The 15,898-nt window shown below is 43.3% G+C and overlaps 1 protein-coding gene and 1 pseudogene across 1 annotated transcript; one reads left to right on the top strand and one right to left on the bottom strand.

Moving 5' to 3' along the window:
* Positions 1–1,657: 1,657 nt before the first annotated feature.
* Positions 1,658–3,253, top strand: LOC146251816 (UDP-glucuronosyltransferase 2A1 pseudogene; annotated as a pseudogene).
* Positions 3,254–3,879: 626 nt separating this feature from the next.
* ccn5 (cellular communication network factor 5) lies at positions 3,880–8,353 on the bottom strand. The gene is made up of 5 exons (XM_084680043.1): positions 8,202–8,353; positions 7,250–7,466; positions 6,274–6,522; positions 5,128–5,354; positions 3,880–4,913 (listed from the first exon to the last, which is right to left on the bottom strand). Exons 1-5 carry the CDS (start codon positions 8,262–8,264, stop codon positions 4,617–4,619), a joined length of 1,053 nt encoding a protein of 350 aa, XP_084536169.1. The 5' UTR covers positions 8,265–8,353; the 3' UTR covers positions 3,880–4,616.
* Positions 8,354–15,898: the final 7,545 nt, after the last annotated feature.

Here is a 15,898-nt window from a genome sequence, read left to right as displayed (position 1 = left end):
CACAGGGACAACAAACATACCTTAGTCACATTCTTCATGTGAGGCCCCGAAAGAGGTTGTAATTCCACCTTGACATGGGTCCAGAAACTGTATAATGGTGTGAAGAGGGCACTTTGGTAGTTTAGTTTGGCAGTGTGAATTCTTTGACTTTGCATTGCAAACCACACACATCATTATCACTCTGCTTTTAAAAGTCCACGTTAAACTTTTCAAAAGAATAATTTCCAAAGATGACACTATAGAAACCTCAAATAATATAAAATAAATGTCAACCTAATCACAATAAGCTTCTGGGATACATCGTGTGTGTAGTGATGGAACGAGCTGCACCCCACTCACTATTTACATTTTATAAAAACATTGTGTTGTGTATAATTGTAGAATTGTGATGAGCATAGGCGATGTGAGGGATGGAACATTAAAGAAATGCTGAGAAGATGAGCTGATTTTTGAAATGACTGTTGTGGTGGTGGTTTGAGATGTTGTTATGTAGACATATGAATGTCTTTACAACACTGTAGTTTGACACTCTATTCTGACCATTGTTGCTATTGAAGTGTTTTACTCATGTAGTGAACACCACTGTAACTCCAGATGTGATTAACTTGTGACAAAGAGAATGAATAAATGTTTGAAGCGCTGGTGCTCATCTTGTGTATACATTAACAGAAATACAGTGGCTGTGGTGACATTTCCACAATACAGCACAGATTTGCTGTCAACAGAGTGTCATGGTACAGCTTTCCTAGGCTGCCTAAAGAGGTAACATTCAATACCACATGAATGATTGACTTTCTATCAGTGAAACAGTCCTGTTGAATGCATACAGATTCAGTTGGATTTCTGCTCGGATTTCAGAGGTGAGGACTGATTCACTAGGACTTTTTACTTTCAACGGACAACTGACAACAAATGTAACACATTTTTATATTTGATAATAATCTTTTAATAATACAATCTTCTGATTTTGCCACTGCATTTGTTTCAAATTGCTTTTAGTATTTACTGCACATTTATCACAATTTAAATATATTTAATTTGACATCTAATTCTTCCCTTCTTGTTGATGAGTCATTGCATGATTTGACACAACTTTACCATAATTTTTGACTGTGTGCTGTAAACCTTAAACAACATTTGGTTCCGACCAAATATTTTGATTGGACAGGAGTGCTGATAGTTGGCTATAACATTACTAGCTCTTATAAGTCTAGGTGTATCACTCTGCTTACATGAACAACCATATCCATTTATACAAAGTAAATGGCATTAGTTGCTCATGTGCAGGAAAATGTTTTTGCTGCTTGGCAGCAGTCCAGCAGAGTTGTACACTAATTTTGAGTTAGAGGAGCCAAATGAATGATTTACACAATTCAAAATCATAATCTGTTGTTGCTTTGTAAGCTAATAAATTGCACTTGTAGAACAGCAAGTAGACACCTGTAGAAATATCACACTCAAGGTTGTGCATTATTGCTGAATGTCAGTTTCAGAATTTCAGGGGAGGTTGAGGTGGAAAAGCCACTAACACTCATAGTTCCACGTAATGAAATTGCAGTTCCAACTTAACTACAATACCAATAATCTACACCCGGGGCAGTGTTTTGTGTTGAAAATAACTGTAGTCCATACTGTTATCTGCTATCTTTCTACAGTAATGGGGTCATTCAGTGTGCAGGCCTCTGTCTTGATGATCCTGATGGTGTTGTCCTCCAGCAACGCAGGCCGAGTTCTGGTCTACCCCGTAGACGGGAGTCACTGGCTGAACATGCGTCTGCTGGTGGAGGCTCTGCATGCTCGGGGTCACCAGGTCACTGTGGTGCGCTCCTCCACCAGCTGGTACGTGACAGAGATGTCTCCCCACTACACCTCCATCACCATCCCTCTGCAGGAGCCCCAGGTCATCGAGAGCAAAACGTTCATGGCTAACTTCCTGATGAGGAGTTTGGAGCTCCGCCGTGGTGAGGGAACACCTTGGGCCTTCCTGGCCATCTACAACCACCTCTTCAGCATGATCCGGCAGAACCACAACACGCTGATCCAGATGGCTACTGCCATGTTTGAGAATCAGACTCTGATGAGGGAGCTGAAGGAGGCGGAGTTTGACCTGGTTCTGACTGACCCAGTGTTCCCTGTTGGAGTTCTGTTGGCCCGATATCTCCAGCTGCCCTTGGTGCTGAATGTCCGCTGGGTGCCCAGTGGAGAAGGACACTTTTCCATAGCTCCCTCTCCTCTCTCTTACATCCCCCAGCTGTTCTCCCGCAACACAGACAGAATGGACTTTGTCCAGAGGCTGTATAATCACCTCTACCATGGCCTCAGTCTCTACTTGTACCATGTCGTTGCTGGACCTCCCTACCAGACTGTGTGTGATAAGTACTTAGGCCCAGGTGTGGATGTCATGTCACTTATTCAAGGAGCTGATCTGTGGCTGATGCGCGTGGACTTTGTCTTTGAGTTCCCTCGTCCCACCATGCCCAACGTCATCTATATCGGTGGCTTCCAATGTCAGCCCTCCAAGCCCCTCCCTGCAGACTTAGAGGAGTTTGTGAGGAGCTCTGGAGAACACGGGGTGGTGGTCATGACATTTGGCACTTTCCTGGGTGGTCTGGGTCCTGAGAGGTCGGAGGTCATTGCTTCTGCGTTCGCCCGTCTGCCTCAAAAGGTGGTGTGGAGACACCTGGGAGAGAGGCCAGCCTCACTGGGGAACAACACATTGCTGGTGGACTGGCTGCCTCAGAACGACCTGCTGGGCCACCCTCAGACGAAGCTGTTCGTCTCACATGGCGGCACAAACGGAATCTACGAGGCCATCTACCATGGCGTCCCCGTGCTGGGAATCCCACTCATCTTTGACCAGTTTGACAACGTGATGCGTCTGAAGGAGAGGGGCGTCGGAGAGGTTGTTGAGGTGACCACGTTGGAGGTAGAGTCTCTAACTCAAGCTCTGATGAACATCCTGGATGAAAGGAAGCCGTACAGGGAGAGCATGCGTAAGCTGTCCCAGCTGCACCATGATCGACCCATCCAGCCAATGGACAGCGCCACCTTCTGGGTAGAGTTTGTTATGAGACATAAAGGGGCGGCACACCTGCGTACTGAGGCCTATAAGATGCCTTGGTACGTCTATCACAACGTAGACGTGTTGGCACTGCTGCTGGGTTCTCTTCTGCTTGTGCTCACTTTGGTCTGGCTTTCCTGTCGATGTTTGTTTGGAGGTTTATTAAAAGGGCGAAAGTCCAAGCTTGAGTGAATTGGAGACTTAGCTATGTTAAATCATTGAAATGCCAGGTTATACTGTATGTCTTACTGTATGATGAGACTGCAAAGCAGTTTAGTTGACCGTAAACCAAGTTGAATCTAACTGGGACAATCAATCCTGATTATATAATCTACCCTGATAATGCTGTTAAAATGAAAACACTGCCATTGTTTGTGCTCCCTTAACAATGTGATGTAAAGTATTGCCCACTAAACAAACTTACATTTGACCAAGACCTTCATTATTTGATACTGTTGTGATCATAATTTCAACAGACAGATGTCATGGTTAATCCACCATATTTCTCCATGTCAGTCTGTGTTCTCGTGCCACTTCACAATGATACCACTAGATGTCAGACTTGCCACACGTTCATGGTGTCAGGAAGCAGCTCCTGTCTGGGGTCAGTCCTCATCATGGAGCAGCAGAGAAACATCTCATCACCCAGACCATGTGACGTTCCTTGTGGCTGTGCATTATACATACACTGTGCTATCACAGTGTATGCATAATACTATGTACAGTATATGTGTAATACTATGTATGTAGTACATTACTTTGTGTGCCAACTGTGACTGACAGGGTTAGATGATACTCTGAGAACATGAATCAGAAACTTGGTGTTGGATGCTTTATTTGAATGGAGGCATCATTCCTGTACAACAGTAATGAGAAAAGACTAATCAACTCCAAAAGACTTAGAGAGTTGAAAAGTGTTTGACTGACGTCAACTCAGACTACAACATGTAACCAACAACTGGCTGTTAACTAAAGGAGAGTCAGATTTAGTGTTTGTGTGATCATTACAGGACAGGACAACAGAAAACATGACATTAGTCATGTACAAGACAGAGAGAGGCATTGTGAATGTTAAGAATAATTATACAAGCAAATTTACAATGCTTAAAAACACCTGAAATATATTTACAGCAACAACAATTAAGTGCAATTCCATCTGGCTACCACCACACCAAGGTAAATGGGTAGCACACTGTATTTGCATGTCAATATACAGTATCTATCAACTCAAACGTTGGCGTCTCTATGTAGTCGTTAGTTACAGAGATCTAAGCAACAACACTGGTCATTCCTGTTCAATTCAAACACACAGAGAAAACCTCTGGGCTCTAACAAAGATTCAATGGGGCAGAGTTAGGGTTCCTAGTGCAGAGTGAGCATGTCCAGTCAAACAGAACTTTTGTCCCCGACTCAGTCACAGTTCATTACTTACACAATACCTATCCTATGACGATCCTCTGCTGGGTCCAACCCTAGTTTACCTCCTGGTCCCTTCCTGGACAGTCTCCATGAGGGGGACTCAGTCAGTCAGTGCATGGGCCTGGTGGCTGGGCCTCTAGCCCCGGGGGGCTGGACTCCTCTGTAGCCTGGCCCTGTACTCTGCAGAGTAGGGGCAGTTGTAGTGGCACACACAGGAGTGAATCATCATCACAGCCCTCTGCAGCAGCCTGCCAGAGGGGCAGAGGAAGGGCACCTGGGCCGTGTGGGCATGGTAGGGGGTGCAGCAGCGGGCATCGTTGCATTGGCCGCAGTACCGGGGCCGGTAGACGCGCGTGCTGTAGCAGCCCTGGTGCACCAGCCGCACCGGCGTCGTTAACCTGTAGCTGGCCTCGCATCGCGACCCACGTCCCCACTGGGGGACAAGACATGCACACTGAGTTTTAGAAGACAGGACATATATATACAGGACAATAACGGACAGTCTGTGGGGCAGTGCGGATTGACACCCAAAGTCACATGACAGTGTGTGTGTGTGTTGGGAGGGGGGGGGGTTAATGGGGGTGGTGGTGGTGGGGGGGTAAGGGTGGAGATGTGGGCCTGGCGGTGTTTCATAGTTGGGGTCTCACCATGGGGGTCCTTTGAGGAGGGAGTGGCTGGCAGGGCCGGACCTTACACAGACGGCTCTGCATCTCCAGCCGGCAGCTTGGGTTGCTGTTGGACACGCGCGTGGAGACCCCAGCGCCACAGGTACGGGAGCAGGCGCTCCACTCTGTGCTCCGGTCCACACAGTTAAAGGCTGGGTTGTGCCGGAGGGCGGGCAGTACAGGCCACATCCTGCCGTCCGTCCTGGAGGCTGGAGCAGGGCCAGGGGACAGAGCATGAGGCCCAGTCACAACATCAAGCCGTGAACTGCTGAGCTACATCCTGAGCTACATCCAAACAATCTCATCTGAGCCTACTCTGAATGTGTCTGCTCTGCATGGCTGAGGCGAAAAACAGAAAATCCATTGATGAGAACAGTTTGTCTTTCAGGGACTAAATGACTAAAATGTACCTTATGTAAAATCAGACTTTAACTTCACACACATCTCCATATAATTTGTTTTCTGGAGATCTTTTTAAAATAACTTGATTATGTGAAGAATAATAATCAACTATTTCACTGGCTTTGTTACTCTACACAGCATGGACACCATCTAGGCTTTGAATTTGAGAGCACTCAGTACAAAATGTTCCATGGCTATTGACATAGCTTGACTGGGTGACATAGTCAGAAATTCCAGATGTTGTTTGGAGTGGTTTTATGTTCCTAACTCTGGTTTGGAGCATGTCTTTGGCCTCATGGGTTTTATTGTTACAAAGCTTAGCCAGAGCTCTTGTTATGAAACTGCAGACTTAGTCACTGGAAAGTGCCTGTGATATGACTTTTCCAATTAAATGTAAGTTATATTTGGACATTAAGAGTTTTCATTTGGCCAGACTCAGCCCAATGAAATGCAAAAGAGCCCTCAATAAAATGCCGTCAGACATGACCGTCAACGACACAAAGTTTATACAAATGTGGGAATGTGGGAGTGTCATTCAAAAACGTTACCATCAGAACAGCCTTCGTAATTGCTCCATTAAATGGTGTGTGTAAGGAGTGTGTTCTAGGCTGAATCCCCCCTTGTGAAGGTCAGCTGTTTAGAATCAGTCTGAAGTTTGTATTCCAAAGTTTATTCCTGCTCTTTTTGAAGACGTTCTCTTTTAGTGGTTCGTCTGGGCTACAGTACCTGTTATGGCGTCCTGAATAATGCTGTTGTCCAGGTTCTCACACACCCACTCCTTGCAGCACTTCCCAGGCAGCTGGACGTGTTGGGGGTGAGGGCAGTCTGGGCGAGGCAGGCGGACGTCCACAGGGCACAGAGGCACACAGGTCACCCCTCCACCTTGGCAGCGACACTGGGTGTTACAGGAAGGCTGGAAGACCTGTCCATCCTGGTAGGTGACCCCGTTGAGCTCACAGTTCAGATCTTCCTGACCTGAGGACAGGGGAACACAGAGGGCCAATCACATCAGTCCACTTCATGACTACAGCCCTGCAGCCCCACCCAGAGAGTTAGACCGTGACCAGACCCCAGTGGAAAACTATTGGGAAATGAAAACCAAGCAGTGGGGAGGGAGAGGGGAAAGAGAGAGAGGAGAGAGAGAGATACAGAAGGAGGGACTGAAGGAGAAGAGAGAAAAAGAAAGAGAGAGAGAGGGAGAGAGAGAGAGAGAGAGAGAGAGAGAGAGAGAGAGAGAGAGAGAGAGAGAGAGAAGGAAGCAGGGAGGAGAAAGAGAGAGAGAGAGAGCTTGCATAAGGCATGAGACGTGAAGACCCAGAGACGGGTGCCTCTGCCAATGGTTGTGTTCTAGGGAAGCAGGCCAAAGAGACTGAGGAGTCTGTTTTTCAATCCATGCGTGTTGTCTCTGCAATCGATCATTCTCAATGGGCAGTCATCAGATGAAGTGTGTCAACACCAGCACTCGAAATAGAGGTCTGGAGGGGTGTCAAGACATCGCCATGGGCTGGCTGAGGAGGCTCTAAACAGAGTCAGAAATACGTCTTTTGGTCCCACAGACCATCAGACAAACGCAGAGGGTAGCAGCCACAGTCCCTGAACCTCCCTCCTTTGACATCCTCCCTTCTGTCCTGTCCCCACAGGCATGGGCTGGCAGCACAGGACAGGGTGTGCTTGTTGACAGTTTGAAAAGGGTAACACTCACTGACACATTCCCCGGGGTCACCAGGGAAGCTGGCACTGTAGTCACACTGTAGTCCCCGCTGACTGTCACAGGCATACATGTCAGTGCAGGCCTCGCCTCGCTGCCTGGCACACACCTGGCAGCAGTGGCAGCCGTCCAGTATCAGAGGAACGCCCTCTGAGCACTGAGGAAGGGGGCTGGGGCACTGGCATGGTCGCTCACACAGCTGGCACCACACCTGGCATCAACACAGAAGTCAGAGAAGTCTTTATGGACATCATCATTATCATCCCACCCAACATTTCCATCTCAAACTTGATCACCATCATCATTTTAATCCTATTTTGGAACTTTACTGAAATTATAAAACGACTCCCTGGTCATTATTAAGATCAAAGGTTTTGGTCAAGGTGTTTTTTGTTTAGTGAACATTCTGGGAATAAAACACAAGTTTTGAACAAAAGTGCTCTGTTTTCAATTACACTGAGGGGAAGGAGCCAAGTGGACAACTCATAGTCTGCACTGGAACACTGTTTCATTTAGTTAGAAAAACATAGGTCAGGTCAGTAAAGAAGGGATATCATCTTTATGTATTATGGCCACTTTAAAGAAGATAAAGTTTAAAACACTTTAAAAACCTAAACCCCATATTAAATGACTGCAATAATCCAAAACCGTACAGTACATTGTTGATATCAACTTTGTTAATTTGGAAGTTTAATATATGGAAAAAGGTCCAGTTCTTCCACCATACCTAGATTAAGTAATACGAACACTCTAGAAAAAGTATAATCTTCATCTGAACTCAGAACCATTTGACAATTTCTTCTAAACTACATCAACCACTAAATTACATCAATCACCATCAAGAACAAAGGATTCAAAAGACCCTCAACCCTAATCCACACCCCCCCCCCCCCGCCTCCTCCCATCTAAACAGGTGTAACCCCGAGACAAAGAAGTCAGGCCTCACCTGTACACCCATAGTGAGCAGCAAAGCCAAAGCTTTCACATTGTCACAGAGTAGTCTATCCATGAGGACCAGTGTGGATGAGTCTGCCTGCTAGCACTACAGTGGTTTATACTCAATCCCTCTATGTGCTGTTATGTAGGTAGAGCTACCGGTGCTGCTGTTTGCTAACTGCTCATTCCTGGGCTCACTGACATTTATAAAGTCCGGGCTCTGATGTCACAGGCTGCGCGCCGTGTAAACAGCAACTGGAGCGGCATCAGAAATGTTTCACATTCCTCCTCCCTGTTGCCCATTTCCACTTCCAGAGCCTTTTTTTCTCTCCCTCTCTCTTTTTTCTTCTCTGTTTCCCCACTCCTCTCTCCTAGTCTTTTGGTGAGCGGAGTTTACACAGCTTCACACGAGCTGAGGAGAGAAAAATACATCCTGGATGTGTAACTAACGTAGGCTACTGCTCTGGCACTGGATACTGATTCAGGAAAGTTTGATTAACGTTTCCATAACAGCTGTTCAATCATATGATTAGTTAGATTAAACGGTTGTTGAAGAAAACAAACTACATAGGATATAGACGAGAAAATATCGATCTGCCCATCCATGTTGCACGACAATGTTGTGCTTGTTGCAATGTGATGCTACTGACAGCCTCAGAAGTTTCTTCAATCTGTTTAGGCATCCTGTCCTGGATTTCAACTTTTAGGATTGCGATCCTTCCTCGTTTCTATGGTGCTGGTGCAGTATGTCTGATCTTGGGGACGAACTTGAATGGTTGTGAGCTGGGCCATTGTAGAGGAGACTCCTCCCAGCTGAATTCAAACAATGACACAAAGGCCAACCTGTCAGAGTCCCTTATGGGCCAAAAATATGTCCAATAGTTAACATTCTGTAAAATATTGTACAAACCCTACACATGTGGAATACAATTGGAATGACTGAAAAAAAATGTTAATAATTGATGAATTAATCATTCAAAGTTGGAGACACCAACATGGCCTTGTGCTGAGGCCAGCAGTCATAGGGAAATATTTGGCAGCTTAGTAATGTACCTAGTTAAAGTTCTTCCAAGTTAATGTTAATTACAGTTCTAACATGGGTATAGAACGCGTAGAGTAACATTGGTATGTAACCTCCACAACGTCTAAGGAGTCTTTTTTTTAATTTATTAACACTCAACATGAGATACAAGAGGATTTATTCTCACGGAGTGAGGAGTGGAGGAATGACATGGTGGTTTAAAAATAGACCAAGACAGAGGAAAGTATGCTTGTCCGATACAGGTGGGAACCAGGTGGTCAGAGAGTTTCAGCAGATGGTGGCACCAGTTTGCTCTGAAACCTCACCTTCCCACCATGCTGTTTACATTTCATACTGTCCAAGAATGACAGCGGTTGGACTACTCCCAAGAGAACGGGCAACACCACTACTGTACACAGTATACTTTAGAGGAGTCATACACTGTAAAACATAACAAACCGACTGTAAACTACTCAACTGAAATATTATTTTGGTATGTCAGGCTGCAGAGCTCTGCTGGGAATTACTGAAGTGCATACCATGATTGTTCAAACAAGTCTTGGTTCAAACAAATACAATATGTGAAGAAGGCATTGATTCAACTGAGAAAAAAGGTGGTCTGCAGGTGTCAAATATCATCAATCATGAAATCCACAACGAACAGTTGCTGTCGTGAGGACAAAGGAAATTGGAGACAGAGATTAGTACAGAGGCCAACCACATTTGCTACAACTGCAACTACTACTGTACCTTGGAAATTTGGGAGCATTGAACCAAGTTCTCATTGTCTCAGACATATTAAGTATCTGTCTGTCGCTGCAGTTTTATTCATTCTGTGTCAACAAGGACAACGGTGAGAGTGAGGGACAGACTCTACTGGAAGCTCGATCTCACTACAAACAATATGTATTTTCAAATCCCTCCACATATGTTGGAAGGCTGCCGGATAATAAAGCCTCACTGGGACTGAAAGAGGACATCGCACATTTAGAACAACTTCTGAGTCTTAAATACAATGACCCCATTCAGTTTGAGGGGATATTGTTTGGCTATGTAGAGGTATGCACAGCAGCCAATTGGATTCTATGTTGATTCAAACACACATAGAATGTAGGCATAGCAATGAAAATATTATTTGTCCTATAAATGTAGAAAAGAAAGCATTCATATAATAGATGAAATAAGAAATCCACGGTACCATGTCTGTCATGATGGAGCAAAAGTTTATGACACAGATCCAACATTGTACAAATACCTAGTTAAAAATAACTGAAAATAACACTGTGGAAAACACACAACAATAGCATCTAACTCCATATGTATCCATGAATGAGTTTCTCAACTGTCCACATTTCTCGCCACAGGGACTCAAAAAGATTCTGTCTTGCCAGCTTTAAGGGTAATGGGTTTGGGTGGGACCCAGTTACTGTATCATGATTGATACGAATGTGACTGTGGGTAAACATACAGTGGGCAGCAATGGTCACAAATAATACACCAACTTCTCCCCGAGGCTAGATTTGACACGTACATAAGATGGCGAACAAATCCAGGAGCTTTCCCTAAAATTGATGTCTGAGGTTTTGGCAGGGTCCATCTCTGAACCAACATGTCCAGCCTTCCGAGCAGTGGGGCGTCATGTCTGCCCGATCTGGTTGTGTATCACTAAGGTGAGGAAGACAGATCTCCTCTGACAGCTCAGGGTAGAGTTCAGACTTAAGTGGTCAGACTTGTGGCAAGTCAAACAGCATGCCTACATTATGTCTGTGGGTTGATTTGCATTGAGTCATTATTCCTGTAAAGCTCAAGGATGGGCCATGCCCAGCCTCTGGCTCCTGCCAATGTCAAACTCAGAGGAGCTCACAGGCTGCGTATTACTGAATCATCGAAAACAAGTTTAAACCCTGCCACATTCCTTACTTTGTAAGAAGATAGTAGAAACACAGACACACACTGTACTCTACGTTTTGGTTACAAAAAAATCTTTCCTGTAGAGTCTAGACTTTGAAGGACCTTTTTTCTCCGATGTTTATAGAAAATGTGTCCAACTTCAACATTAAGACAATGTGTCCTTTCATAAATACCCGCTCTGAAATCTTATCAGATGACTGAAGGCCGAGAGAAGTCACTGTTGACCAACTCTTTCTCAAACAGACTGAGGGCTAAGCATGAGACCTTCCTCTCTGATCGTGTGTTTAGCACCAATAAACTATGTATCAAGTAGAGCTGGAGCAGGAAGCGAGGAGGGGAGGCCTCACGCCGTTTAATCAAGGCTAATGAGGAAGGTAAGGTCCACCACAGGTTGTTCACCAGATGAAAAGCTACCAAACCTCTGCGTAACGTAATGCACACTAGCTACAGAGACTATTTTGGGATGTACAGGTGTATACTTGGAAAGGGCCTCGTGAAAGAAATTGGAAACTAGCTCAGGATAAGTAATTTTGCACGGACTTCACTAGAGACACTGAGGGTCCATTGATGATCCCTCTGGAAAGAACACAGTTGTAGATATGGATGGAAAAGTTCAAAAAAAGAAGCTGAGAGCTGACTTTGTACTGTACTTAATCCCAGCTGTGTTCCAGATGTAAGGAGGTATGTAGACGTAGCGAGGCTCTCTAACATGGACACCTTGGCCAGCCAAGATGTTTTTCCTGAGAGGAAATGACACCTAGATTCCAGGCATTCCGGGATGAAGTGTGAAAATCCCAAAAGGTTGTCACAGGAACACCTCGAGCTGCCAGTCAGGACGCTGTCCTGACTAAAGGTCACCTCCTGACGTACACAGGGCGGGGTGCTGCCCTGCCTGCCTCACAGGAGCCTCGGAGAGCACACATCCCACCCACATTGACAGCTGCAGTCACAGGTTTACGAGCGCGGTAGCAACACTGTCTGGCAGAGCAGATCAGAATGTAGAGAATAGTTCCATTCTGACTGAGAATGACAGTTGACCCCTGAGACCACTGTTGTGTTTGGTCGGGTCTGAAAGTAAGTAACAACATTTTGACAGATTGGATTAATCTGAAATCTAAGTCTTCATGCAATTTAAGACATTTTGTAGATAATACGATTAATTACTTTTTCTAAATCCTGAATGGACAGCTATGATTTTTAATAGAATTATATTAATCTGATAATAATATCTGATATTACAACACAGCATGGCAAGACAGCCCAAGGCATGGTTATTTGACAGTCGACAGAAGCCTCAATGGAAAATGACAAGGCAGAAGTATATACACCACACAACAGGTCAGTATTTCCTCTTCTTAAAAATAACAGGAAACCAACAAGAGAGTAATTTTCCAATGCTCTCACTCTCATTTCTCGTGTCTGTTGTGTTGCTGTGAATGGTCAGGGTTCACAAAGGTACAGTGGCTGTTTACGGAGAGTTGATTGCAGTCAGGCACTGTAGAAATAGCCATGTGCACTGGTGACACACCTAAACCAACAACAACACATCCATTTCTAGTTTAAGTTACTAAAATTATCCAAGAACAAATAAATATGGCACAGGGAACCAATTCATCTAAAAAAAAAAACACTTCCTAACATGTGGTAGGCTGTGTCAATATTTTTAGCTGAGAATGTTCACTCGCTTAGAGAGATATAGGCCTACTGTAGCATACCTGAGCTGAATTGTGGACACATCTCAAGCACAAGGCCGAACAAGGTTCAACAGGGAATGTTCACTTCACAATGAAAACCTCCAGTTAAAACTGAATGAATATGTGCTGACAGATGTGAAGCATGGTGGTTCGCCATGAATCTGTATGATGACATCTCATGGAAATCAGAGTAGGTTCCATAACTGGACAGGAATGTTGTGAGAATGGTTGAAACAATAAAGATGGGGAAAGCTCACTCAATGTGATGCATCATGATTTTACATGGAGACTAGACACAGTTAAAGATGGATTATTTGCAAAAAGATTCAATTTGATTCATTCACTGTATGAAATATTCAACATAATGATGTATTTTGATGTATTCATTATGATGTATATTGTAGTGCAATGCAATCTTATAAATCAAGTATGTGGAAAAAAAATAGTTAAATTAAAAAAACAAACAAAAGAATATTTTAGATGATCTACATCATCCCTTATAGGTGTGGTTGCTGGTCATGAACAAGGTGACCTCATGATAGGTTTAATAAGATCACAGTACAGCTGATGAGAGATTGGGTTTCTCGTTTTTCACAGTGGTCTACGTTACAACTTTCAAATAAAACCAGTGAATAATCATTATGGGTGAGGCGTAACCACTGGCAGCAGTAGTATCAACAGTCTATAATACTGAAGCATTTGGATTATGTGAGCTGTGAGGACTATTGGCTCTCTGGCCTTAACCACACCAGTTCTGAGAAAATGTCTCAGCCCAAGGGTGATTGAACACAACTACAAGTACAATTCAGAGCATTTAAGAGAACCAAAATACTGTACCCTTTTTAGTTCAATATTGTTTTGTAACCTCATTGATTTACTGTCATCTCTTTGATACAATAAGTTGGAAGACTGCACTACCATACACGATGCCTAGGAAAGCTGGCAGGATTCTAAGAGACTGTGACCACCCATCAGTCTTTTTACCCTGTTGCCTTCTGGCTGGTGATACCGCAGCATTCGGTCTCACACATGCAGACTGGACAACAGTTTCCTTCCAAGGGCCATCAGGCTTCTGAATGGACATTGATATAGACACTGATACACTTCACACTAGTCACTTTACATACTGTCACTTTCAGCTACTGGTTGCACTATCAGCAATATTGCACTATTGTACTTCACTTGTCTTAGGTTAGTATAGGTTTATAAGGTTAGTATAGGTTATTATGTGCATTATGTATATTTAGAGGTTTAGTATAGTGTATTGAATATGGTATATTATGGTATATTCTAATCAATAGACTGGAAAAGCTTATTGGGTTTACGGATAGTGTATTGAACTGGATGAAATCATATATCACAGGAAGGAAGTTGTATGTTAGTTTAGGAGACCATAGGTCTAAGAAACATGAGAACGTCTACGGGGTTGCTCAAGGAAGCTGCTTAGGTCCATTACTTTTTTCTCTTTATATGTTACCACTTGGCGACATAATCAGACAACATAACATAGATTTCCATTTCCAGTTATGCGGATGACACACAACTATATATATCCACTGAACCCAAAATTGCAACGGCCATCAATTCCGTTACCAACTGCCTGTTGGCAATAAACAAATGGATGAATGATAACTTCCTTAAAATAAATGAAGACAAAACTGAAGTCCTACTATGTCGCCCCAAATCCAAGAGAGAGATGTTTACTAAGAATTTAGGAGGTTTAACCCCCTGGCTTAAACCAGAGGTGACAAGTCTCGGTGTAATCCTGGACTCAGATTTGAATTTTAACTCTCACATAAATAAAGTGACCAAAACAGCTTTCTTTCACCTGAGGAATATAGCAAAGGTATGACCATTCATAAACCAAGAGGATGCAGAGAAGTTAATTCATGCTTTTATATCCAGCCGGCTGTAATGCACTTTTCACTGGTCTTCCCAAGAAAACCACTGAAAGACTACGGCTCATTCAAAATTCTGCAGCTAGATTATTAACCAAAACTAAAAGGAGAGAACACATTAGTCCTGTCCTAGCTACTTTACACTGGCTCCCTGTTACTTTCAGAATTGACTTTATGGTCCTTTTCCTCACATACAAAGCTCTACACAGACAAGGACCTAGCTACATTGCTAACTCTCTTATAAACTACACACCAGCTAGAACATTGCGATCATCAAATGAAAGCCTATTAGAGGTCACCAGAAACAGTAATAAGAAGATTGGTGATGCGGCCTTTGTCAATTATGCCCCAAAACTATGGAACAAATGACCCATGAATATTAGGGAAGCAAACACGCTAGACATTTTTAAAAGACAGCTTAAAACCTACCTTTTTACCAAAGCATTTAACTAATTTTTAACTCAGAAGGGTTTTACTACTTTTATTAGTTGTAATATTGTTTGCTATTTTATTTATTACTTTTGTCACTTGTATTATTGTTTTTTATTGATTTTATGTAAAGCACCTTGAGCTGCAATTCTTGTATAAAATGTGCTATATCAATAAAGTCTTATTATTATAGTCTTATCATACCTGTAATCTATGTTTTGTGTACTTATAGGTTATGCTATTCCAGGTTGCTTTGCATTGTCTTGTCCAAAGAATTTCAATGACAAGCACAACTGAAAGCATCCTTGTGAACAGAAATACTGTAACTTTTTAAATTCATGATTGTTTTGAAACCTCTTTGATTTACTGTCATCTTAGAGATAAGTATGAAGGGAACACAGTCATCTGACACCTGCATGGTCGCTCATCTCACTGTACCAGTGCTACTTGCATGGTGTTCAGTGTAGTGTCACATCAGTATAAAACCCTACAGATGTGACCTGGAGGACATCTAGTGGTCATGGAGATATTCCAAATGTTAGAAAAGTACTATCTATGCACCTGAGTGTGCAGACAGACACTTAATGTATATCCCAACAACTTCAATTATTATTTCCTTTTACATTAATTATTTTTATAGGTTTGATTAATCACAACATTTGCCACCAAGTTCAAGTTAGCTTGTAAAAATTGTCATACAGAAAATGTGTAGACAGAACAATAGCATGCTTTCTTGTAGGCAGGTCCAGGTGTA

The sequence above is a fragment of the Hypomesus nipponensis genome, chromosome 18 (assembly GCF_054491055.1).
Source record: "Hypomesus nipponensis isolate SF chromosome 18, ASM5449105v1, whole genome shotgun sequence".
In the NCBI taxonomy this organism is placed as follows: Eukaryota; Metazoa; Chordata; class Actinopteri; order Osmeriformes; family Osmeridae; genus Hypomesus; species Hypomesus nipponensis.
Note: the sequence above shows the minus strand (reverse complement) of the source record. Positions and strands in the feature narration are given on the sequence as shown.

Excerpts from the sequence above, each read along its gene's own strand:
- ccn5 (XM_084680043.1), bottom strand. The coding sequence starts at position 8,264 with ATGGATAGACTACTCTGTGACAATGTGAAAGCTTTGGCTTTGCTGCTC. Across the intron at positions 7,467-8,201 it reads TGCTCACTATGGGTGTACAG|GTGTGGTGCCAGCTGTGTGA; the intron begins GTGAGGCCTGAC and ends TGTTGATGCCAG. Across the intron at positions 5,355-6,273 it reads TATTCAGGACGCCATAACAG|CCTCCAGGACGGACGGCAGG; the intron begins GTACTGTAGCCC and ends GCCCTGCTCCAG.